This window comes from Hypoxylon fragiforme (assembly GCF_022984875.1).
Source record: "Hypoxylon fragiforme strain CBS 206.31 chromosome Unknown GGS25scaffold_7, whole genome shotgun sequence".
Lineage (NCBI taxonomy): Eukaryota > Fungi > Ascomycota > Sordariomycetes > Xylariales > Hypoxylaceae > Hypoxylon > Hypoxylon fragiforme.
The window spans coordinates 1,149,041-1,173,520 of NW_026054762.1; the positions used below are offsets into that span (position 1 = coordinate 1,149,041).

Consider the following 24,480-nt stretch of genomic DNA (forward strand, 5'->3'; position numbering starts at 1 on the left):
CCCTGAACCTGAAACATTGAACTGGCAGACGGGGTCTTGCCAATTTTCGAATTTCGGTACCTCTCCGAGACTCTGATCATCGTGGCTGCAACCAATTCCATTGTCCTGGGTCCCTTCATGCCATTAAGGTTAAGGTTAGATGTTAATTGATTTCGAGGAAAACTTGCTCTTTGCACTCTCGATGAGTTGTACCACATTGGACGCCTTGCCGCGCGTTTCTTCACCCGCCTTACCTTTTCAATTTAACGTATTGTACAACCTACACACCTTGACCGTCACATACCTACATCACATACCTACATCACATACCTACATCACATACCTACATGTAGGTCTGTAAATATCTATATTCTACCTTGCCTCACACACAGCTCAGGACTCATCTGGGCTCTTGTTTTTCACCGAGAGGGCAACAACCCCAAGTGCTACACAGAGAAAGGTATGCAAATTGCATACAAAGATGCAAAGTATTACCTAGTCTTAAGCTTGGTATGTATGAATGGCAACCTAGGATAGCAATTTGTAGGAGGCGTAAGGCATTCACAACAGATACATTTGGTATGACTCCTGTTACACGCCTATGTACTATGATCAGTAGAACAGAAGGATCGGCAACGATGCACAACACATCCCGCGCATGTACAACCTAACATCGAACCCAGATCTCAATGAGCACAGGCGTTGCCTTGCCGATGGTTTCTCAAGATCGACATCCAACATTGAACACCATCATCCACTTTATCACGCTACCTAGTGTTGGCGGCCAGTCCCTTAGGGCCCTAGGTGGTCCCTACCTATTACCTAGGGTACTTATTAGGCTGCTATTCTAACTTCCTAACCTTTAAAGGTATTCTACTAAACTCCTATTACTACTATTACTAGGTATCACAGATGGCAGTCAGCCTTGCCGATGGGTCCTTCAAGTCTTGGAACGATAGTGTAAGCCCCCCGGCCTAAGAGTCATGTATGGGTCTTGGTAATGCCTGGTCACGATTGTGGGGGATTCTTCGAATTTAGGTGCTAGGGAGGTATGTACCCCTACTACCCTAGGCTCGGTATGTCGCAACTCGCCCAATCGTATGTTCTCCATCTCCCATCTCTCTCATCTCTCATCTCTCATCTCTCATCGCCCGTCCCCGGCCTCCGGTCTATCATTCGGACTGTCTTATTCCTACCCATGAATATAGGCCTAGCTAACCTAGGTGCTTACGGCATTCAGATCACTGTTTCTATACCCAATTCAATGTTATGAGATGAGTCTACAAATGTGGCATCGCCTGACCCCAACGTCCACGACTGCGCCTCGAAGGTGGCTGTCTGATAGGCCAAGAAGTGGTCCCGATTACCGATTACAATAGCGCATCTTCTCTCACAACCGCCTGGGGAATCAGGTGATGAGTTCTCGACCAGGGTTAAGCGGGATGAAGCGGGATGAAGCGGGATGTTTCCTTTCACCATTACATGATTGCTTTGCACTTAGCATCACTCCACCGTATAAACGGCAACACCGGCGGAGTCATTAACAATTATCATATTACTAAACGGCATAGCCGGAAGCTTTCCTTCTTAACCTTGGAACGCTTTCGAAAACAAGTTGAAGCCCCGGATATTCAGGCAGCAATATGCATACATAGGTAGGTAGGTAAGTAAGTATCGTCATAATTTCAAATCATTACCATTGACATGCACTAGTTGCATTACAATGATTACACACCTCTCCAATAACCATACACAGTAGATGGTACCCTAGGTACTTATGCGAGATTCCTGTACATCATTGCAACTCTAGAAATAGGGTTGCACCGAGTATCGCACCAAAACCCATTCTCTAGTCGAGCAGTTGTTGGTAGACCGAACCTGTATTTTTGCAAGATATGCCCAAATTCAGCTAGGCTAGATTCCTACGCGCTCCATCGCGTGGCTCTGCCTACCTAGTACCAAGTATCCACGAGATCATTAATGGCGTCAGCCTCAATGGCTTCGACCAGCGACTGAGTGCGAATATCTTCACGTCAGAGGCTCTATAGCTATAGCTGTTTCCGTCCCTCAGAGGCTTATGATGTCAAGCCTCCAGTATTACCACTAGCACTAGTCCCTTATAATATTGAATGCCCTCGTCATGGTTACTCATGCCTCTGTGTTACAGAACCTCGCAGACACTCGTCGGTTTTCAGGCGTCTAACCTACTAGGTATCTAGGCAAAAATATTGTGGTTTTCGAACACGAACTAGAATGATCTAGCCTTTACAGGAATGTCACAGAGAGGAGCTTAGATTCTAGTCACGACAAATAAGGGGTACCATCATCGAGTGCACTACTATATCGCTACTGATCCGAACTTATACCTTCTATCTAATCAGTCAGGGGTAAATATTCCAACGATTACGGATACTCTGCTGTGAGCTAATTTTTATAGCCTGCGGCTCCTGATGGCGCCGCACAACCATTGTGTATACATATATATCTACCAGTATCGTAATCAATGACAGAAGAACCGTATGTGACGAGGGTTTCTGCAGGCGCGTGACGTAACGCATGTCGTCAAGTCGTAAGTTTCTCCCTATGCCCCCCAAGCGAAAATCGGTCACAGCTTTCTAAAGATCAGATAGGTAGTAGTGTTCGTATTCATCCTCCCCCCTGCCCCCATCAAGGTGACAGAAGGAATATATGGGATGCCTTGATAGATTAGGGATCAATGCAGTTTATCGAGAATAGACATGCCAAATTACGAACAATATTGTTTCGCAATTCCGTCGCTATTGGCGACTTATCGAGAAGCCAGCCTCTTCCGGATCCCAATCCCGATTAGGAACGGGTTTTGCGTTCAGCCGCGGTCTTTATAATTGCGGACTCGGGTCACAATAACCATTGACTCGGGCAACAGGGAGCGGGTAAAAGTTCCTCGGTGTGCTACATATGCAACTTTCTTGTGTTCCCCCATCCCCCAACCACAAGACCCCGTGCACATCCCACGTTCATATATGCAGGCATGCAGTGATGACATGTGTATGCTACGCGAGGGCACATGCACAATCACGCCCATTTTTGGGACGTATGCGGCGGATTCTACAATCCGTATACCGCTGGCTGGCTGCCGGGCGGTATTAACAGAACAGCGAAGGATTTCCGCATGTATACTTCTCAATGTCTGGCTGCGGCAAAGCAGCAGAGCACCTCATTACATGCTACAGATTAACTTCCACCTTAATCGCCTAGTGTGTACCTACACGATCTCCGGACCGCCTGCTTACCTATGGTACATGAGTAGGTCGGTAGCTTCGATGCACAGCCAACCATACTAATACCAACACTGCCTGGCAATAGCCACGTCGATGATCTCTCATTGCTTTAATCGACCTGTTAAAAGTTGATGCTGTCTGTGCCTTCAAAACCCCTATTGAACGGGGGGGTTTACTTCGAGAGAGCAGTAGGATGTGCCCCATGTATGCGTGTTACAGATATTCTATGTCACCCTCATACAGCATTACACGTCACACGAGCTCGAGGGATACAAGACGTCGTATACTACAATTTTGGAAAGGATGATCTTGAGCCCGTACATATCTCAAGCATAAGGTTGTCAGCCCATGCATTTTGTTCCACCTAATACCAGTTTCAGGTCGCACACGCATTGCTACCTACAAGAATGGGATTGGGAGAGGGGGTGCGATTAGATTTAAGAGTCAAATAAGAATAGAGATAGCCACCCCTTGTTCTCAGCCCTAAGAGATACCCGAGTCTGCAATACCGGGGACCTGGAGCTGGTGGGGAGAAAAACAACGAATAGGGGGGTTTAGTTACAGTACCAGTAAGCTTGAAACGCAAAGCCTCAATGTCTACATAAATAAGCAGACAAACGACAAATTAGATGGCGGCTACTTGGCGAGATAGGCGGGCAGCGAAGAGCGAAGGGCAGGTTAGGTAGGTAAGTACCTAGGTAGCCTGGTCGTCTATTCATCCTATATAGCCCCAATAAGAGATATTGATTTCAAAATGATTTGAATAGGTAACCTACCTGCCTACTCGCCTAGTTACTCGCCTACTATTTACAATACACTACAAGGCACAGCTACTGTAACTCAGCTACCACAGCCTCACGTGATACCTGAAGACGAAAAGCTATTTTGACATCGTTGTCGCACGGCAAAAATACAGGTGTCACAATAGGTAAGCTGGGCGCAGAAGACACTTTTTGAAACAGTCTAAAAGGAAGGAAAATAGAATGGTCGATAGGTTCGAACTCCGAAAAGAAGAAAGAATAGAAAGAATCTTGGGTATCTAGGGCTGAGACATGAAACCCCCAGATTCCCTCCCTCGCCCCCCTGTCGTGGATCGAGATAAGATCTACCCTTAATGGAGGTAAGGTGGATGATTACCTAGAAATGTATGGCTGTATGTATGGCTGTATGTATGGCTGTATGTATGGCTGTATGTATGGCTGTATGTATGTATTGTTCTTTTTCACTTTTCACTTTTACGATTAGGTACTTACTTACTTACATACCGCCACCATTGGACGACGCGCGGGAGATGAACCGACGAACTACATGTAGGTGCCTAGACTAGACACCTAGGTTAGATAACTAGTAGTCAAAAGTACTTACATACATGCCTAACCTAGACTACATATGTAGGTTGGGCGGGGAGTGGCGCATACATATCTTACTCACTTTCTTACTTCTTACTTACCTCACGCCGCCACTTTTCTTGTTAGATGTAAGTAAAGTAGGTACGGGAGTGAGATGAAATCATAGGCATGGCATGGCATGGCATTACATGCATCTCTTACTTAGGTACTTACCTAGACGGGTAAGTGAAATTTCTAAGAGCTGACAGTTTTTTCTTCAGGGCTGTTGAGATGTGGGTAGACTACCTATTGGAAGAAAAGAATATGACCTCCACTAGTTACTTGCTCATTTGCACTCGCGTGCTCGATTATCTCACCACCTATGTAACTTCACTAACTTCCTTCACCTAGGTAACCTGCCAACAACTTACCTTGCCTTACCTTACCTTACCATATGCATGTATGTACCGTCTATTTCCATTTCCTTCTCGAACCATCTATGACGTACATCGATTACCCGTTATGAGCTAGTAAATAGAGTCATCCTTTTTAGAAGAAGAAGAAGAAGAAGAAGACGACGAAGAAGACGAAAACGAAAACGAAGATGAAGATGACTTCACCCGTCCGTTCGTATATGCGCGTCGCGCTTATCTAACCTACCCACTGACTTACTTACACTACGTACGCACGTACACAAACTCTGCGGACCTGCCTACTAGGTAGTAATATGTGTGCGTATGTGTGCGTATGTATATCCGCCAGTGCAACGACAACAACAGCAAACCCTCAGTTCAGCTCAGGACACCGAGGAGAAGTTAAAGAAGCGCGTTGCTCTGGGTACATAGGTAGATGAGGTTACTCTACTCTTACGCACGCATGGAATTCGGGCATCTCCCCTTTTTCCCTCGGAGGAACAAAAACCATCTATTTTTTTTCCCCATGCGATGGGAACACCTGAGCTGTATGAGTCAAGGCTCGTATAGATAGGCAAGTAGGAAAAATAGTAAATGCCTGGTCAGAATGAAATAGACAGAAATGGAAACGGAAACAAAAGATGGATAGGTAATGGAGATGGATGAAATATCGTGAGAATAAGATGTCAACATTTCAGTACGCGTGCATATGCCATCGATAGGTGCGTACGTACGCACGTACGCACGCAACTGAGTAGGCTTCATAGATTCCAAATACCGACCTAATATTGTGATATAAAGTAGAACGCTTCTGAGAAACCTAGTACCCACCCCCCTATCAATATGAACTTCGGCGATGATAGTCGCCTAACTACCTACACAGCCGCATCAATTTGAATATCCCCTCGCGCACAGCAAACAGCTCGTTGAAGAAAGCATGCATTTACCTAGGTAGGTAGGTACATATCGCTTACCTACGTCACTTCGTAGGCCTCCAGCCAGTACGGCTTCGGCCTACCTAAGCGAATACCTGGGACATATAGAACACGTAGACCGACAGCAAGAGAGGTAGCTAGTTACCTAGGTTGCCGAGGTAGGTAGTCATAGAGAGATGTGTGCATACACCTGGGCATGTCTTGATATTGAGCAAGATGGATAGAATATACACCTCTCTGCTCCTTCTCCTTTTCACTCTCCTCTCTTCCACTCTCCCTTTATGCTTCTCCTCTACCCCCTTCCCATACTCCTACTCCTACTAGCCGTCCTCGTCCTCGTCCTCGTCCTCGTCCTCTTCCACCACGGCCACCACGACCACCAGCAGCAGCAACAACAACAGCATACGCACCAATCTCTTCCTCTTCTTCCTCTTCTTCCTCATCCTCTTCCTCATCCTCTTCTTTATCCTCTTCCTCTTCCACTTACTTTAACTTTCCCCCCCTTTTTTTTTAACTCTTTCCTCCCCCCCCTCTCTTCTCTACTACCTACCTCAACTCCTCTATTACCCCCTTTTCTCCCCCCACCCTTAACTAGCATCACCACCCACCGCTACTAACACATCATCATACACAGAGCAAGCCAGCAAGTTAGCAAAACCCCAAACCCCAAACCCCAAAAAAAAAAACTCATGAAAAAGGGGTCTATTTTTCAAGAACACCAAACAGCCAACCCCTTCCTATGCTTAGTTAGTTAGTTAGTTAGTTAGACATGAAACGATCAAATCCCGCCCTACCTATGAGAAAGCAAGCGTGGAAAGAAGAATTTCAAAAAGGACGAAGACAATGAAGACAATGAAGACGAAGAAGAGGAAGAAAAAGAAGAAGAAGAAAAAGAAGAAGAAAAAGACAAAAAAAACGAAGAAGACGAAGAAGACGAAGAAGACGAAGATGAAGATAAAGAATAATACACAACCATAGGCAAGCACCTAGGTTAGGTAGGTAGGTAGATAATTTTAAGACTACTCCTTTTCCCCTTTCCTTTCCTTTCCTTTTTTTTCCTTTTATCAAGAAGCCAAAAGCCGGAAGGAAAAAAAAGGAGTCGAGTTACCCCAAGTATCTAGGTTAGGTAGGTAGGTAGGTAGGTACTAGGTAACTATCTAGGTTAGGTAAGTAGGCGAGGCTAGGTATCTTTCGTTCTTTCTTTCTTTCTTATTTGCATTTACTGTAATTGTCCCAACTCCCCTTCCCCCCCCCTTTTCCCCATCCCTCTCCCCCTCTCCCCTTCTTCCCCCTTCGCCAACTCACTACTCCCCGTCATTATAAAGGTACCTAAGTAATATAGTACATGGATGCATCCCAAGAATAAGACATAAAAATACTAAAATAAAAGTGAAATAGAAGATGTAAAAAAAGACAAAAAAGTTCTTAAGAATGCTTTTAATCATTCAAGGTTTTTTTTCCACTCGATCTCGAATCTTCGATCTTCTCGTAGACACGTTTCAAAAAAAAAAAACCCTACTAAGGCACACGACTTTTCTGAGCAGAAATATGGTATGTTTTCTATTTAGGTAGCCATCTTCATATTGGAGCGGGAGCTGAAGTAGACCTAATCGATGTATATAGCAAAGGGATGATGTGGAAAAGAAGAAGAAAAAAGACAGTAATGATATAGCCATTCAGTTTCGGGTGCAATTCGACACGCTTTGCTTCTTGAGGCTCGTGTCCTAAAATTCATGCGCAATACACATCGCACCGATATCTGAAGCAGAGTTCTAGACCCATCGGTCAATGCGCCTGCACCGTGGAATGCTGCCGGAAATCAATGCCCAATTTATCTCGTAACACATCTAGGATACTCGCTTTCAAGCTCCTATCGTACCGTACGCCAATATTCAACTCATTCATGCTCGTCGACTCATAGCAACACTTGCCCCCACCGAGGCCAAATCTTGCTTGCCACTAGCTGTTCGGCCGGCCACGCGAGGAAGGTTGCTGCCGCCTGCTGTAGATGTTCCCGCACTGACCCGCTTCGCGCCAGGGGCATTTGTGGTGCTGGTGAAAGCAGATGTTCGTCTTGCTCCAGGAGCTGGTTTCAAAGGACTAGTATTACTCGCCTCCCGGGGGCGCAAATTGTGACCACCTTTGCCAACTCCTGGCGGATCCGGTAGAGGTCGTGGCGTCGAGATAGTGTTGTGACGTTTTATCGGCGAGGACTCACGGGTTCTAGGAACTGGAACAGAGGTTTTCTGACCAGTGATAAACTCGTGACGTATGGCCTCCTCAGGCTTGAGACGACGGTCGGGATCCCATCGTAAGCAACGGGCAAGGAAGTCGAGGAATGGGTCATCGTCACATTTGAGAGCTTGTTGAAGGGTCTTCGACGATGGACGGCGTCTTCTGCCTTTCGAGGATACCGTTAAGCGGGGCTTGCCCATCGAGTCAAAGAAGAGCTTCTTCCTTGTACTCTTCTCAATGAGATGCTTCTCCGGGGGTCCAAAGACTTCCATGATGCAAGCCAGTTGTTCCTGCTCATTCTCGCCAGGGAAGATAGGAACACCGGTATACAGCTCAGCTAAAATGCAACCCAAACTCCACATATCGATGGGTAGGCCGTAGGTCATTCCCAAAATGACCTCAGGAGATCGATAGAACCGGGATTGAATGTAGGTGTAAACCTTTTCGTTCTCGAAGCAGCTAGACCCGAAGTCGATCACTTTGATTTCAGAGTGTATCGGATGGCGAAGCAAAATGTTCTCGGGTTTAAGATCGCAATGGATCACCTTATGTTGCTTAAGCAAATTGAGCGAACTCAACATTTGTTTGGTGAATCGTCGAATGAGTTTGAGAGAAAAGCCGCGGAAGGAATTCGACTTGATAAATTCGTAGAGGTTCATATCGAGAAGTTCGGTTGATATGCAAAGATGTCCTCGGAAATAAAAGCTATGAGTGAAGTTGACCATGCTATGTCGGTTGTGGGGATCCTGGTAATTTTGGTTAGCAAGACTCCATCGATCAGGTCAACGATTACTTACCCATTCACGAAGCTTTTGCAGGATATTAACCTCGACAAGAGCTTGCTGGTGAAACCTTTTCTTGTTGCGAATGATCTTCACAGCAACGAGCACACCAGTTTTGTGATCGATACATCTCACCACCTGACCGAAACTTCCTTTTCCGAGGACATCGACGATTTCGTAGCGATATGAAAGGTGGTCACCTGGGACGATAGTGTAATCGCCGCGCTCATCATCGTAGCCAAAGTTCGGTAACTTCGATTCGATGTCGCCCACCACCTTACCAGCATTCTGAGTTCCGCAGAAGTAAACATCATTATAGTCGACAATCTCGCCCTTCTCATATCTATTCAATATCGCTATCTGAATCGCTTCCCGAGGCCCAACGCGCTCCTTGGGCGTCGCCCGTTTACGGAGTGCGTCAAGCGTTCGAGCAGCTATCTCAGTCTCTTTCTTTCTCATCGCTAACCTCTTCATCTCATCCTCTGCGATTAGATCGTCCTTGTCCAGCTCGGCGGTGTAGGAATCCCGTCGTTTTATCGAAGCGGTCGATGGCCTGGGGCGGATTATCTTTTGTGTAGCTAAGTTTCGAAGCTGCGATGACGTCTCTACCATTGAACTGTTACCAATGTCCTCCTTAGAGCTCGTCCAAGCGTCGCTACGACTCTTTTGTGTAAACGTAGTGTTTAGACTGGACGCGGAACTCTTCCTGCGCCTAGATTCCAAGTATGTCCCCGCAGTCTTCAACGCATGGTTTGAGCTCGATGTCTTCACCGAGTTTATATTTGTTGACGCCGAGATGGGGATTCGCGGCGGTGGCATACTTTCTTGACGGGCTTGCTTCTCAGCAGCTTTATCAATAGATCCGACAGACGCATGATGACTGCTCTTAGAAGTACTTCTCTTCCAAGATAAGCTTAATTTTCTCCTCAAATTGCTTATAGAAGACGGTGTTGGGGGCTCTTCGGGACTGGCCTGAGGCGGTGGTGATTTGGCAACTGGCTTTATCAATTTCTGTGCCCGCGGGCCGGATGGCTTCTGCTGAGTTTTAGTATCTATGGTGGTTTCGAGCGAAACCATATGATTGATATCCCCAACTGTCTTAGATTTCGTCAACTGGCCATTGAACGTGTCGGCGGCCTTAGGGGCAGACGACGAGAGGAAGGGCGAGGCGTTGACTTTGCGGCTTCTTTTCTTGGATGCAGTACCCAGAGGCGAGTTAGATGAACTTGTGTCTTCATTTGGACTGTCTAACCGGGCATGGTGGATGGAACTGCTGCTTCGTGGAACTGACTTCTCGAGGTCTCTGGCGACACGAGCTCTGGAAAAGAAGGAACCTTTCGGCGCGGTCATGGGCGTGGTAGGCGTTTTAGGAATCATCTGTGAGAGAGGTGGACTTTGTTTACCATCGTCACCAGAATCTCGGACAGGTGCAGACTTTGGTCCCGTAGGTAAATTCAACGGGCCAAGATTAAGCGGCGGGAGTCGTAGTGGCTGTAGGCTCTTCTTTGATTGAGCCGCGTTGATTTTCTGATCAATCTCGCTAGGGCCGGCGAGCGTTTTTCGCGGTGCGTGTCTTCGAGAGCTGGGCTTGCGTTGAGATTTTTTCGCCGGCTCCAAAGATGGAGTACCCGAAGGCGTTCCCGTAGAAGTACTATGCATGCTGCTCGAGTCTAAAGTATAATTAGATTTTCTCTTGTCAAGGAAGTGCAGTTCCGCTGGCGAGTCTTTGGGCGATTCATAGGCTTTAGGAATTGCCGGCACAGGCGGCACATCTTCATCCTCTTCACCAGGAGGTGGGTTAACAATGTTCAACGTCTTTGGGGCCGGAAGCCTCGACGATGGCCCGCCTTGTGATAAGGTTCGTTGTATGGAACCAGTCGAGGTTCGGTGAGTATTGAGACTATTCGTCGAGCCAACGGATAGTCCTGAACTATAGGATTTCCTATTGGTGACTTCCGGGGTTGTCCTCAAAGACGATGGTGTAGATGTTTTTCGGGGTATCATAGAAGGCGAACGCGAGGTAGGGCGGAGTTCGATAGGTGGTGGAGGTACACTTGTGATTTGTGGTATACTCTGGGATGGATGAATTGACATACGCTTCATCCTTTGTGCATCGGTGGGCGAAATGGTCCTTGCACCAAGTCCAGTGGCGTGAGAGGTATGTGTACCCGGCATTACAGACATTCTCCTTGCTGAATTAGGCGTAGATGCTTTACCAGCACCCCTTGGTGACCTTGGATACGCGGCTGAGGTACGGTTCTGATCTGGAGCGAGATTGTTACTACTGCTGCTAGCAGCAATGTTTGTTGATAATCTCGGCGCCGGTTGCACTGAACGAGCCTTTGTAGCTCGCGAATTGGCAATCGCTTTTGTGGTTTCTCCGCTTGTCATATCCATTGATGTTCGAGTTGACTCAGTTGCGCCCCTATCAGAGTTAGACACCAAACTGGGCCGCCTTTTTGGACCACCTCTGGCCCCGTAATCAGTATCAATGACCCCCGGGCCAATCGACTTCCTTGGTGGCTTTATGATGTTAGTGTTAGAAACCGGGGGGTAGTGACTTTGTCGCCGGTTTCTCATGGCAGCGGGCGCGGTTGGCGCGTCGGTGATACTAGAAGACACGGATATCGTAGAACCGTTGCTAACCTGTCGACTTGACGTACTGGGCCTTCTCAGTATCGAACTGGACCTCGATGGCCTGGTGCCTATGTTAGGAGTAGGATTCGGCTGAGCAGCTGAACGGGAAGTTGCGCCATTCTGGGCGGTACCCGAGGACTGGCCGGCCATCCTATCCGGTAGTTTCTCGTCAAGAATGCTGCCGTGACCGGATGGCGAGGGAAACTGGGTCAGTTTGAACTCGGTGGAGGCTGATTCGAGGCTGCTTTGGAGATCATCGAAACTGACGGAGGGCAAGAATTCGAAGGAGCTCGTAGTACTATCGCCTATGTCACTCGCGGCCCCATTCCGACCAAAAGAGAAGAGCGAATGGTTGTTGGACGACGACGCATGGAGCATTGGTTCGTTGTCGATTCGGTTTATGGGGACGTTCTCCTTGGTCCTGAAACGAAACAAGTGGAGTCAGCAAGCGATTACAAAAACATCTTTTTCGTCCTGTTATAGCTTATAAGATGCGTTTTAGGTTAACGGGAGACGCACGATCGAGTCGGAGACTGCGCGGCTGGTCTGGGGCCAGCAGGTGCCTTATGATCCCTAATCATAAGGAGAAGTCCAGCGTGGCGTCGTGAATCTGAATTGGTGGTTGAGGACGGGGCGTAGGGGATCGTCGAGGCCAAAGATTGCGACAAACGAGATTTCCTTTCCAGGGCCCCCCCCAACACGAAGGCGAAAGTGGGCAGGTATGTAGGATTCCACAGGTTATGAGACGTGGACCTGATCTGACCTATCCTAAAGGCTCGCGATCAATTCTCAGTCCGGCTAAGGAGCTGAGGGCGACGATACTGCTACCGCATTCCGGGACACAAAATGGCAGAATGGGAATAAAAAATTGATGGAACGACGAATTCGGGAGGTGGGGATTGAGAAGAAAAACAAGAAGAGAAAAAATAAAATGATTGAGCACAGATGTTGTTGACCGACAGTGGACAGAGAAAGCTGTCAATCAATCAAATGTGAGGATCACGAAAAAGGGTTGGTGGATTGTTTTCATTAAGGGAAAGAAAATAAGAGGTCCAATGGGGCCGATCCACATCTATTCCAGTATCAGTTTAGTTTAGTTTAGTTAACTGCTACTAGTAGTAGACATGTACCGGTCAAAAAGTTCAATGTTGCCCAGGCTGCCAGTTGAGTTTAAAAGACGTTTAGTTGGACGTTTAGTTAGACGTTTAGTTAGACGTTAGGTACTAGTGTTGGTAGGTAGTAGTGGTAACATACAGTAGTAGTTAACAGTACATGTATGTGTAATTAGGGAGGTCCTGACTCCTGGGAGGCAAGGAGGCAGGTGCATTCAACGCCTGGCACATTCAAATGTTAATTATGTTACTAGTGCAGGATAAGGTAAGCCACTTTAAGGCACAGTCCATCCGTCGCCTTGCTACATACTCATTAAAGAAAACTACCTGAATGAGTTTGGCGCGGTCAGGGGACTCAGTGTTTAATGTTTAAGACCACTGACCACTGACCACTGACCATTTTCATAGGACTTTGCTGCAGATGAAGCAAGTACGGGGAAGGTTGGTTTTTAGTATTACTTAAGTACCCAACTTACTTTGATGTTGCCTCCGTGCCTGCATAGGAGCACAGAGTCTAAACAGGGTAGGTATCGCGGTGCGCGTGTAAGTAAATGGAGAATTTGAATGTTGGCGGGCACTTGGCAGGAGCAAATGGTAGTATCATCATAATATTAAAGAGTTTTCTTCGATTGCTCAACATTGAAGTTGTTACAGCTGTACCTAACCATATCTATGTTCTACATATCAACTTCAATGATGAAGTTCTTAACCATGTAGGTTAGGTGTGTACCTAGGTAGGTGGATATACATCATGTATCTGCAGAGTCAATATCTTTATTACCTTGGTAATACTTCGTACATATCAAATTGATATAATATGCAAGCAACTAAGTTGTACCACGGGGCTAATTTCCGGGTCATCTGAAATATAATATACCTGCCCCTCGATCGATTCTTTGAAGTTGATTCTATTGTATTCAATGTCCTAACCTAGACTCCTAGTAGCATTAATATAACTATGTACTTACTTACGTAGCAGGTTTTGTACTTAGGTAATTATTTGTTTATTCATCAGATGGGAGAAAAGTGAGAAATGACATACTAGGTACCGTACCAATATCATATGCAAGTATGCATCTACATAAGGCACAGATATAAAGATGCTGAACCCCAAAAGGGTACTAACATTAGGTAGTATCACAGGCTCGGAGGTTTTATTTACTCATTTGATGAGAAAAGATCAGCGGGCCACATTGAATGACCGCTGTCTTGTTTCTGGTTGGTTCGCGTTGCCCGATTGCATTATACCTGCCTTTTCAAATATATGATAGCCCTGTAGGTATTACATAGTAGGTGTTGTATTGTATTGTACCTGAGATTCAATGTTTTTTCATAGGTTGTCAATTATAGCTTGCTTCAAGTCTTCCAAGGTTTAAATTCATGTTCAATTATTAATGATGTAGTTGAAAATATTTAAAATTCTCCTATAACTTCGTACTTGGCATTGATATTCCCTGATAACCACGGATAGCCCCCTGGCCACGCGAAGGGTTGATACTAGGTAGTTGCCGGGTGAATCGCGCTTGATGAAGGAACGTCAATCCTACCTAGTAGGTAAATACATAGTTACTAGGTAGGGACCTGCCTGCTTAACATGTCTGTACTCGTCAGCTTGTCTCCATTCAACAGAGTTCAGTCAACATGCGGAATTGATGTTCGTATTTCATTCATTCTTTTTTTTCTTCTTTTCCCTTTTTGTCATTAACTAAATCATTGGCAAAAATCAACGATTGATCTTATGTACTACTATTAGTAGTAGTATGTAACTTCAGAAGCATCTACAATGCATGTAGCCAGCCATACCACTCTAGTAGCGCATTAACCCCAAGCCTTATGAATGAAGCATCTCAACGCCACTGTAGCACCAGATGCGCACATGGCAAACGGCTTTCCACTTTAGCACGGAACATTGAAGACAACTTTGAACCTTTTTACTTTTTACCTGACAGCCCAAACAAGGTTTAAAAAAGCATGGCGTCCCGTTTATCCCATCCATCGGCTAGTCCCACCACTTGGTTTCCTGTCTCCCTTGATTTGAATGTCTTTCTCTCCCTTTTCTATTTTATTTCTTATCATGTTTTTCTTTCACCTGCAGCTAGCCCTATAAAATATAAAATACAGTAGGTTAGTGCACTGTACCTCAGCCTCTAAATGGTTAGGTACCCAGATAGGGTGGGCAACCAGCGAATGCATAGGCCTGCATGAACACGTTCAAGGGGCTTATTGTCTGGTCAGCCTATGAGAATCGCCAAAGCAGGTGAACTATCTATTATCCCCCCCTTTTTTTCTCTCTTTTGGATCAGGAACGACCGCAAAAATGTGGTTTTGCCGCATACCCGATTCGGAATTGGGTTGAAATAAAACTGGTCGGGAAGGGGGAGTTGAACCAATCCCAGCCTTGCGACAAGGTGGAAACATCGTGAATTTGATACATCTATATAATCCCTTTTATAGCTGTCATCATTCCTGCAAGCATTTGGGCTGTTGTTGTTATTTTGGTTTTCCCTTTCCCTGGTCCCTGTCCCTTGATCGAGGTTATCGACTTGTTTTTTTTCATGCCTTTCGTTCCCATTTGCTTACCTAAATATATGCCCAGGTATGCAATTATGGCTCGCGACGGCTTCGAGCTTCATTTTCATCTAAAATGCTACTAGCGTGCGATACGTGTAAGGAACCATGCACCCCTTTTGGGCTGCAGATCTGGAGATTTGACTCTCGGAATCAGAGAATTAGGCATATGCACTCAGGAGATATAGCAGGCCAGCGCCACGTCTTCTAGCCAACCACGATAATATGCAAGACAGTTTTGGGAATCTTAGTTAAATAGCTGGCGCCTTGTGTGACTCCTTATATATAATAGGCTCTTATTTGACTTAATGGTAGTAGAAAAGTCTCACGTGATACCGTGATGATGTAGGAGTCTCATATAGATACCTAGGTAATGATATCGCAAACTTCTTGCTTGGAATCGCATTGGTGGATTCCACTTCACACTCAGTAGCATACATCTGGCGTGACACAAGTTTTCCGAACTTGCCAGCCTACAGTCTTTGTGATGTGTGTTTGGGGGATATATCGCGAAGCTGTGTTACCACCCCATCCTCTCGGGACCGGACCAGGACCAGGACCAGTGAGAAACAAGCCCTCGCGGTAGGACTTATAGCGGTGCTTTTTTGCTTTGTTCACTTCGACCTTTCTCCATACTAGTCGAACGGCCCTCTTATTTCTAACAAGACACGAAACTGATCGAGCGTGCTTGCTTGCGTGAACGAGAGCTGTCGCAAGCCCAGGCGCTGGCCACCGATTACGAGCGAGGTAGGTATTGCTGAAGAAGAGTACCCAGCGTATCCTCCTCCTCCCCCTCCCCCTTCCCCATCACCCTTCCTCCATATTGACTTTTCATCATATTCCCTTATATTCATTCATACATATATCCCACACCTTGCGCCCCCTAATAAAACATCCTCCAAACCCCCAACCAAGCCAAGCCCAAAGACGTAGCCGCGATACCGAGCCGGCGGCTCCGGAGGCCGAACATGGACTTGCTCGCTCGGATGCGCGCCTCGTTCTTCTCGAGCTCGCGCTGGCCCGAGTAGTAGCTGTACGCCGCCAGGCCCAGGAACGCGCTGCCCCCTAGATTTCGCACAACTATATTAGGCTGACTTCTTTTCTCGCAAGCAGACAGACAGACAGACAGACAGATAGATCGGTTTGGCTTTACTCACCTACGACTCTACACGGCATGCAATCGTCGCCGCGATCCTGCTTCAGCAGCTCCTGCAGGTTCTCCGGCTTGTCGAGCGTGCCGACTGTGGGCACCTTGTCCTTGGCCATGGCAAAAACGTACCTGGCCCCGGAATACCTGGAGGTCGAGTTTGGCTGCTTGTGGACGAGGACGAGATTCCAGTTACTATGTATATTAGCTAACTAAAAGCTTTGAGCAAGGAATTGTCGGCTTCCTTTTTTTTTTTTTTTTTTTGGCCCCTCCAAAAGTTGCCGAAGTTCTCTCGGGTCCGGTGTAGAATTGAATTGATTGGCCCGTGCACTATTTTATACCGAACAGGCCCGAACTGAGTACTGTGCCTATCAGGTACTCTAAATATTATCATTACTTCATACTTGACCTCTATTTCATACGGCACGCTGTTCACATGCATCTAATTACCAAACAAAAATTAGAAATATAAGAAGATTTAACAGATCATAAACTGTATAAACTGTATTACTATGCTATTCATCATATCACCGCATCAAAGCTTAAAGCTATTGCTCGACGCGACCTTGGCTGCCTTCGCCTTATTCCCCTCCATATCCACAACCTCACCCTTCTTGTTGATGACCTTGACACCGCCCAACTTGAGATCTCCCAGTGTTTGTTTCTGTGCCTGTGCTTTGGCACTCTGGGGTTTGTTGTTGAGACCGCCTGCCTTACGTGTCCTCTCCTTCTCCATTTTACGTCTTCTGGCCTTATCTTCCCGGCTCATCTCTTGTTTCGCAACCGGTAGCCCGTTCTTGCCAACCACTTCGCCCTTCTCAGCTGTGTCCTTGCCCGCTTTGTAGATCTCCTGGGGCGCTAGAGCGGTATCACCACCACCCACACCTTGTGCAGTTGTAGGTTGGGCATCTTCCATACTGATCGTTGCCACGTCTGATACGACCGTAAGTGAGGGTGCAGATGGCTTTGGCCTGTAGTGCCAACTAGTGAGAGCGTCGAGGTTTGAGCTGACGTCCTTCCACATCTGTTCAATCTCCTTCTCCTCTTTTTGAAGTTTCTCGTCAGCTTTGCTAACGTACGAATCCGGGTTCGCGTTTTTCACGTGTTCTTCCTCGTAGATCTCAGCTAATGACTGCTTGGCTTTGGTGTCCTCTAGATCGACAAGTCCACGTCTAGTATTGGATGAGAACTCGGAGGCATCGGGGCGCCTCTTGATGACCTCGTCGAATTCTTGGGCTAGAATGCGGCGTTTGATCATGTCCTCGATGCTCTCACTCATCTCCGCAGTAACAATTGCCACAGGTTTGCCCACATGCTCAAAGTCGAGTTCTTTTTCTAACAGAGAGTTCATTGGTCGATCGATAGCCTTGGCTTCACCAGACATTGCCCATTCCCTCTTAGCTACATTTGCGGCTTCGAGCTTTCGAATTTCTTGTGCTAGTTTAGCTTGTCGTCTTTCATGTGCAGACTTTCTAGATTTAGGGTCGCCCGCCGAAGCATCAGATAGAGCATCTTCCGAGTCCTCCCGCTCCGATTCGTCTTCGAACAAGTCTCGACGAACGTCAGCCATTGCTCGGTCAACATCATTGTTGTCTGGTTCCGTAGGTTGAGTCCCCCTAAACTTTCTGTCTCTGCGGGGATTGCCCCCTTTTCGTTGGGGGGGTGCAAAGAAATCCTTATATTGGATCTCATTAGCATTGAAATCTTCTCCGTCATCCTCTTGGTCTTCCTCATCTTCACTTTCTCCTTCCGGTGCATCCAAGTCCATATCACCGAATGTAGGTCCTCCATCTTCGTCCTGGTCATCCTCATCACCCTCCACGTCAGAGAGTAATTCATCCTCAACTTTATCAGCTATCTTCGGATGCTTCTTCTTATTCGTAGATGGCTTCGCGGAGAGTAGGTCGGCATGCCAGTCTATCTCTTCATCGTCACTCGCCTGATCAATATCTGGATCTCCGCGGGCATCCGCATCCTCAAACAGTTGAGATTGCTTGTTGAATTCATCGATCGAGAAAAATCCATCGTTGAGACCATTCGGATCTTCAACGAGCTCTTGTGAGGCCTGATCCTCTTCATCCTCGTCATCGTAGTCTTCCTCCCCCTCCTCCTCATCGATATCCTCAAGGCCCTCCTCCATCTCCTCTCCGGATAGTTCTGCGTCATCGTCAAGATCCTCCTCGTCTAGTAGGTCTTCATCGATATCTATAGATCCTTCCGAATCGTCTGGATCGTCTAGTTCTGAGGCAGATCCATCGCTATCCGGGATGGCTTTCGAAATATTTTCATCTGGTTTAAGTGTATCGGCGTGAGAGTCTCCGTTGACGCCGTTTACTAATATCATGTCCCGGTCTTCTAGTTCCTGGAGCGCGCCTTTCGAATCATGCAAGGCGCTTGTGATGACCCTTCTTGCTTGCTGCCAGACCTGGCCACTTTCAAAACCGTCCACATGAAGCTTCCTGATTTTCAGTAGTTCGCCATTACTTAGACGGGCCTCGACTCTTTTTCGTTTTTTACTCTCCTCTCTTTGGCGCTGCTGCTGCTCGTCACATATTTGTCCCGCATATGCGTCTAATGTTGCTTTGGCAAGTTGAAGAGAGGCATTTGGAATCGAAGATGCAGGTTGTAAAAAGTTGTGTCGATTTCCCGACTTTATAGCTTCGAAGAGTTCCAGCATCTCTACGGCGCTGGAAGGTTTGGAGGGATCGGCGAAAGAAGACAGAAAGCCTACAGATGGGGCATGTGTTAATGTATGAGAAGTTGAGGTCATAGAGGACGTGGTACTAGCAGGTCCTGCCATTGCTCGTTATCTTTTTTTGGGCGCGGAAGCGGGCAAATATATGGATACTTCGTTCGCGCAATTCAATGGACGATAAATGAAGAAAAAAAAAATGAACCGCTTTGCAGAAAAATTTCCAAGGTTCAGCTAAAACTTCTTTGTCGGGGTTTAGCTTGCCGATCATTGGTACTAGGTTAACTTGGATCCACCCATGTATAGAACCCCACCTAAAATATCGATAAATACATTTCAAGATTGAGATAGAGGAATGTATGCATTTCTCGAAGCTCTTTATAGGTATATCGCTCTTCTTAATTGCATCTACTGAACTTCAACTTGCCATAGTAGTCATTCCTACATATCGGAGTCGAGCCGTAGGTGCCGGTCGATAGTAGCTGTGCCGAATACCTATACACATGGCAGTTGAACCATTGGATGGAAGTTGATTTAGCTTGCAGTCCTAGGCACTCACTTCCAGTTGACTATCTACCTGGTTACGTAGGTATTACACAGTAGATAAAACGTGCGAGGATTAGTGCTTGAATGGTGTCTGTCGTGGAAACTACCCCTGAAGACTTCGTTGACTCTTGAGAGCTTCATACGCTACTACAACTCACCTCCTTACGGCTAAGAGTGAAACGGAGGCTTGCGGGATTCACTTCATTGATATTTATCTGCTGAGGATATCGACTTTGGCCTAAATTTGAGTAGCTGAGATAAATGGTTATATGGGATCTAGAAAGCCATCTCAAGACATTGCTCAGCAACAGAAAATACTAGGGTTTAGTGAGAAAAAGGGCAAGCATCAGGTAAGCTACATACATTCTGGAGAGTTCTTATCTCTGAAAACTAATGTTGGTCATCTGAACCGATTGTCAGGAGTTTAACTGCTATACTACTAGTAGTAGAGTTAGACAACAGCATGTGTACGAAGTACGAGTATGTACATATGGTGCATAGCTCTTTAGAGGGATCAGCAAATGATTAACCCCACACGAACAAAAGCCTGGAGCTACCCTAGTACCCAATCTTTATCGATAAGACGATACTTCAACTGACGGCATTAAACTTGAATCCACATGCAACTCTTTTATTTTCATGTACATACCTATACAAACAATGCACCGATAATTATGTGAGAGCATCTACGAGATGCTAAGTAATCTACCATGAACGGTGTAATAGAAGCATTGCACATCTACGATGAGCACAAGTTAGTACCCAAAATAGCTATCAAGTCCTTGCAAACATACTGACAATAGACTTAAGTCGTGCGATTCTCTCCAACATCTACACCTCCCGGCCGCTCTCCGCAAACCATCTTCTTCCACTCTACCTCGAGCATCCAACACCGAGACCGAACCTGATCTACTTACCAAACACCAACCCTCCAACCCTTGTTTTTAGTCTTACACACGCGAACCTACTCTACTTAGCCACTAGTTCGTCCGAAATAGAACCGCTTCTCGTCCTCGAGTTTCTCCATCGCGTCATCGATGCCCTCGAAGAGTTTCTCGGCGCCCCCGTGCTTGCGCATAAGATCGAAGCAAATTACGATGTCGTCGCCCAACTATTGACTGAGATGTGCGATGCCGGCACCGTTAACACCACCGAGCCGAATGCTTTGAGAGACTTGGTAGAAGTGGAGGGGCTGCTAGGGAAACTACTGGGAAGCATTAACCTACCTGGCAAATCTCCGAGTGCCGCACCTGTGCCATCCCTCTTAGCTCAAAGTGCGCCGGCTCTACCTTGGAGGCGAGCCAATGTGCGGCATACGTCTAACGAGCTTTATGCCGACATTGTTGAGACTCTATCCGTTACACTAGCACCATCTGGGAGACCGATTGCTGCATTTGCGAATGGGACCATTGCCTTTACCTCCAAAGTGTCCGGGGTTCCAGATATTCTCGTGAACATTACGGGACCCTCTGGAAAACACAACTTGCAGAGTGTTATGGAACTGCCAGTATTTCATCCATGCGTGCGATTAAACAGGTGGAAGGATTGCCCCGGTGAACTTAGCTTTATCCCTCCAGACGGACGTTTCATTCTAGCAGGTTACGAGGTGGATCTACTCCCCTTTACCAATGGGAAGAGCGGAAGCATGAGTTCGAATAGTCTGAGGCTCCCTGTGAGCATCGAGGTCAAGACTGGCCTAGGATCAACTGGATCTGATTTTGAGGTTCGACTTAACACAACAAAGAACTTTGGGAATTCAGGCTCTTCAATGTCTGGGTCATCCGGGAGGGGAGGAGGTCCAGGCGGAAGGAGCTTCGGAGCCTCCCACCCGGGCTCGGCCTCCGCACCACTACTGCAAGATCTCATTGTTTCGGTACCGTTGCCTGCCGATGTTAGGAACTTATCGGATGTTCGGCCGACCAAGGGAGACGCCAGTTTTAGTATAGGAGAAAAGGTGCTTGAATGGCATATACCAACCAAAGAGCTCTCGGCTGGATCATATTTCAGTCTTCGATGCTCGGTTCAGGGTCCCATGGCGGATGACCAAGAAGACGATGATCCTAACGGCTTCGGCTTCGGCAAAGACTATACTTACGATGAGCCGTATCAAAGCAGTATAAATAATAAGCCAAAAGATAACGAAGGGGTTTCGTCAGGGGAGAAGGACGCAAAGAAAATTGCGCAGAACAAAATATTGATGCCGAGTTCTGCGTCAGTGAGCTTCTCAGTCAAGGGATGGCTATCGAGCGGAATCCGAGTTGAAAGTATTCTAATCGACCCCAGAAAGAGTCGTGGTATCGGCGAGAGCTTGAAGCCGTATAAAGGGGTCAAGTATCTGACTATTAGTAAGGGGGGTGTTGAAATTAGATGTTAGCTGGAGTTTAGTGCTAATAGGGGGCGGCACATACGTACATGTGTGCCTAGTAGACAGGTACCTGGCACCTGGGTTAGACGTTACATTAGCAGATTAGGAGTTGGAGTATACTTGTGAAGTTGTATGGATTGCATGCAATGCATGATTGGCGTTCTGGTGCGCTTGTCAGGGAGATGAATGTTCAATGTTACCCATATGTAGATCAACAGGGTCAGCTTTTATCAACTAGCATTTAACCAATGGCTTACCTAGGTATTTGAATATGTTTATTTGAGGTTCTAGATCGAATATAACTGCACACCTAGTAGGAAATACCTAGTATATCATTGATATTATAAGTACCTAAGGTTAGGTACTTACGTAGAACTATTCGCAACTACATATGTATGTAACTACATGTATGTACCTATTGATTAAGCTTTCAACGGGTACTCTCGGGTGTAGTAATCCGGGGAAGATGTGGGGGATGCCCACTAACAAAGGCCGAGGTGCCTTACAGTCATACCATAGATGGATCTACTGTAAGCTTCGAACATTCTGACGGCGTTTTTTAAACTTTCAATCAATCCCTTAACCCGAATTCCCCATTCTCCACCTCTCTACCTCTTTACCTCTTTTTAACTATACTTTACCAAACTTCTTAACTTGCATGTGGCTTCCTCAATACTTGTAAGAATAGGTTACTAGCAACCTGTAATGATTGTGAGAATCGATCGCCGCAGCTCAATTATAGCTGTCCATTGGCGATGAGCGTGTTAGTTTCCCCGTTGCGCCGGCCGCTCCGCAGCTTTGGCATTGTGTGCTGCCGGCTTTCTCCTACCGATACGCCAATTACTACGTCGCCTTGTATACAGCGATTGGGAGCTCGGTACTATGCGTCAACAAAAGCCAAGAGGCCCCGGACGGCCATCTTCTTCCCAGGTTAGACATTATTGTTGTAGCACATTACGTCATTGACGTGAGCTGACTAGCTGTAATATGATCGCAGGCCAAGGGGTTCAGAAAGTTGGGATGTTAACACCTTGGATCGAAGCCTTTCCGCGCACCGCCGCTCACATTATCGACGAGATCGACAGCTATATGGGCTTCAAGCTATCTGACATAATACAAAATGGGCCAAGCACGATGCTGACTGCGACACCCAATGCCCAGCCTGCGATCATGTCGACCTCGATTCTCATCCTTCGTATTCTCGAGCGCGAGTTCGGCTTCCATGTTACTGAACGAGCAGACGTTTCCCTCGGGCATTCACTAGGTGAATTCGCCGCCCTAGTAGCCGCCGGTGTGTTGGAATTCGAGGACGCTTTGTACATGGTGCGCAAGCGGGCAGAGGCTATGGCGGAAGCTACCCGCAGGGCCCGGGAGAAATACGGCGGCGACTACGGCATGGTGGCTCTGGTCACGGAGCCGGAGTACCTGAACCAGCTCATCAAAACCATAGACGATTTCGTGGGATACCGCAGCGCGGGTGCGAGGAGCGAGAGCGCCGACTCTATGAAGCCAATTGACCAGGTGCTGATAGCAAACGTCAATAGCAAGAACCAAATCGTCCTAAGCGGTAGCGTACAGAGGATCAAAGAATTAACGGCTCATGTTCGACAATTCCTTGGCCACGACCCAAGAGCGGTTCGATTAAACAGCGATAGTCCGTTCCACAGCCCCATAATGAAGCCGGCGGTTAATGTGGTGAAGGAGTTGGTCTCGAGAAAGAGCAGGGTGAAAGGCCGCGAAAACGAAGACGTGATCACCTTCCCGGGGCGATTAGAGTGTATAAGCAATGTGAGCGCCAGGCCATTCGGGAGCGTTGCAGAAGTTAAAGACCTCCTGGCGCGCCAGTGTCTTGAGACGGTCAGGTGGTGGGACAGCATCAAGTATCTAGACCAAGAACAAAGGGTCCGGAGATGGATTGGTGTCGGACCCGGTAAGGTTGGCAGGAACCTCGTAGGCAAGGAGGTCGGTATGCGCGGCACGGATTGGGTCAAGGGAGGCGGCGTTTGGGCTATCACGGATCCGTTTGAGATCGAGGACGTGCTTAAAGGTCTTGAGAAGACTGAGCTTTTGGTAGATGATGAAGATGACTATCATTTATAAAGTCTTGCATATAGATTTTTGGTGTCGACGACACGTCATATTGTTGTATACACTATTCCCTGATAGAGCTTCTGATGTTCTCGAACTTGTAAGTCATACCCTTATAGTGTACCTCCCTAACTACTAGACATTAAATATTTGGATACAATTCTATTGGAATCATTGAATCATTATATAACTCGAAGAATTTACATGTAAATTCAAAATAAATAAAAAAATAAAATAAATATTACTGTCAACATTTTCTTGGATAATGCTTTAGAAGACGTCCTTTTATTGATGCATGTACCGTAAATATGACATATGGCTCAAGGGGGGAACTGGACCCCTGATTCACTAAGGCGAGAATTAGTGGGTCGGCTTTGAGCTTATCCCAAGTTG

The 24,480-nt window shown here is 46.7% G+C and overlaps 5 protein-coding genes across 5 annotated transcripts; 2 read left to right on the forward strand and 3 right to left on the reverse strand.

The window, feature by feature from the left end:
• Positions 1 to 319: 319 nt before the first annotated feature.
• Positions 320 to 1,002, forward strand: GGS25DRAFT_363283 (uncharacterized protein). The gene is made up of 3 exons (XM_049258145.1): positions 320 to 489; positions 663 to 806; positions 883 to 1,002. The coding sequence occupies exons 1-3, from the start codon at positions 442 to 444 to the stop codon at positions 955 to 957; spliced, it is 267 nt and encodes an 88-aa protein (XP_049114594.1). The 5' UTR covers positions 320 to 441; the 3' UTR covers positions 958 to 1,002.
• A 6,701-nt stretch (positions 1,003 to 7,703) lies between these two features.
• On the reverse strand, positions 7,704 to 12,467 carry GGS25DRAFT_363358 (uncharacterized protein). The gene is made up of 4 exons (XM_049258146.1): positions 12,089 to 12,467; positions 11,029 to 11,990; positions 8,948 to 10,602; positions 7,704 to 8,896 (listed from the first exon to the last, which is right to left on the reverse strand). The coding sequence occupies exons 1-4, from the start codon at positions 12,148 to 12,150 to the stop codon at positions 7,817 to 7,819; spliced, it is 3,759 nt and encodes a 1,252-aa protein (XP_049114595.1). The 5' UTR covers positions 12,151 to 12,467; the 3' UTR covers positions 7,704 to 7,816.
• A 3,665-nt stretch (positions 12,468 to 16,132) lies between these two features.
• GGS25DRAFT_533123 (uncharacterized protein) lies at positions 16,133 to 16,711 on the reverse strand (the record flags this gene model as incomplete). Its single annotated transcript, XM_049265648.1, has 2 exons — positions 16,407 to 16,711; positions 16,133 to 16,314 (listed from the first exon to the last, which is right to left on the reverse strand). Exons 1-2 carry the CDS (start codon positions 16,513 to 16,515, stop codon positions 16,133 to 16,135), a joined length of 291 nt encoding a protein of 96 aa, XP_049114596.1. The 5' UTR covers positions 16,516 to 16,711.
• Positions 16,712 to 16,873: 162 nt separating this feature from the next.
• GGS25DRAFT_498678 (Mpp10 protein) lies at positions 16,874 to 19,401 on the reverse strand. The gene has a single exon (XM_049261724.1). The coding sequence runs from the start codon at positions 19,194 to 19,196 to the stop codon at positions 16,932 to 16,934; it is 2,265 nt and encodes a 754-aa protein (XP_049114597.1). The 5' UTR covers positions 19,197 to 19,401; the 3' UTR covers positions 16,874 to 16,931.
• Positions 19,402 to 20,344: 943 nt separating this feature from the next.
• GGS25DRAFT_515052 (Mu homology domain-containing protein) lies at positions 20,345 to 24,099 on the forward strand (the record flags this gene model as incomplete). The annotated part of the gene is made up of 4 exons (XM_049263043.1): positions 20,345 to 20,388; positions 20,445 to 20,581; positions 20,612 to 22,003; positions 22,997 to 24,099. 4 exons carry the CDS (start codon positions 20,345 to 20,347, stop codon positions 24,097 to 24,099), a joined length of 2,676 nt encoding a protein of 891 aa, XP_049114598.1.
• Between the last annotated feature and the right edge of the window lie 381 nt (positions 24,100 to 24,480).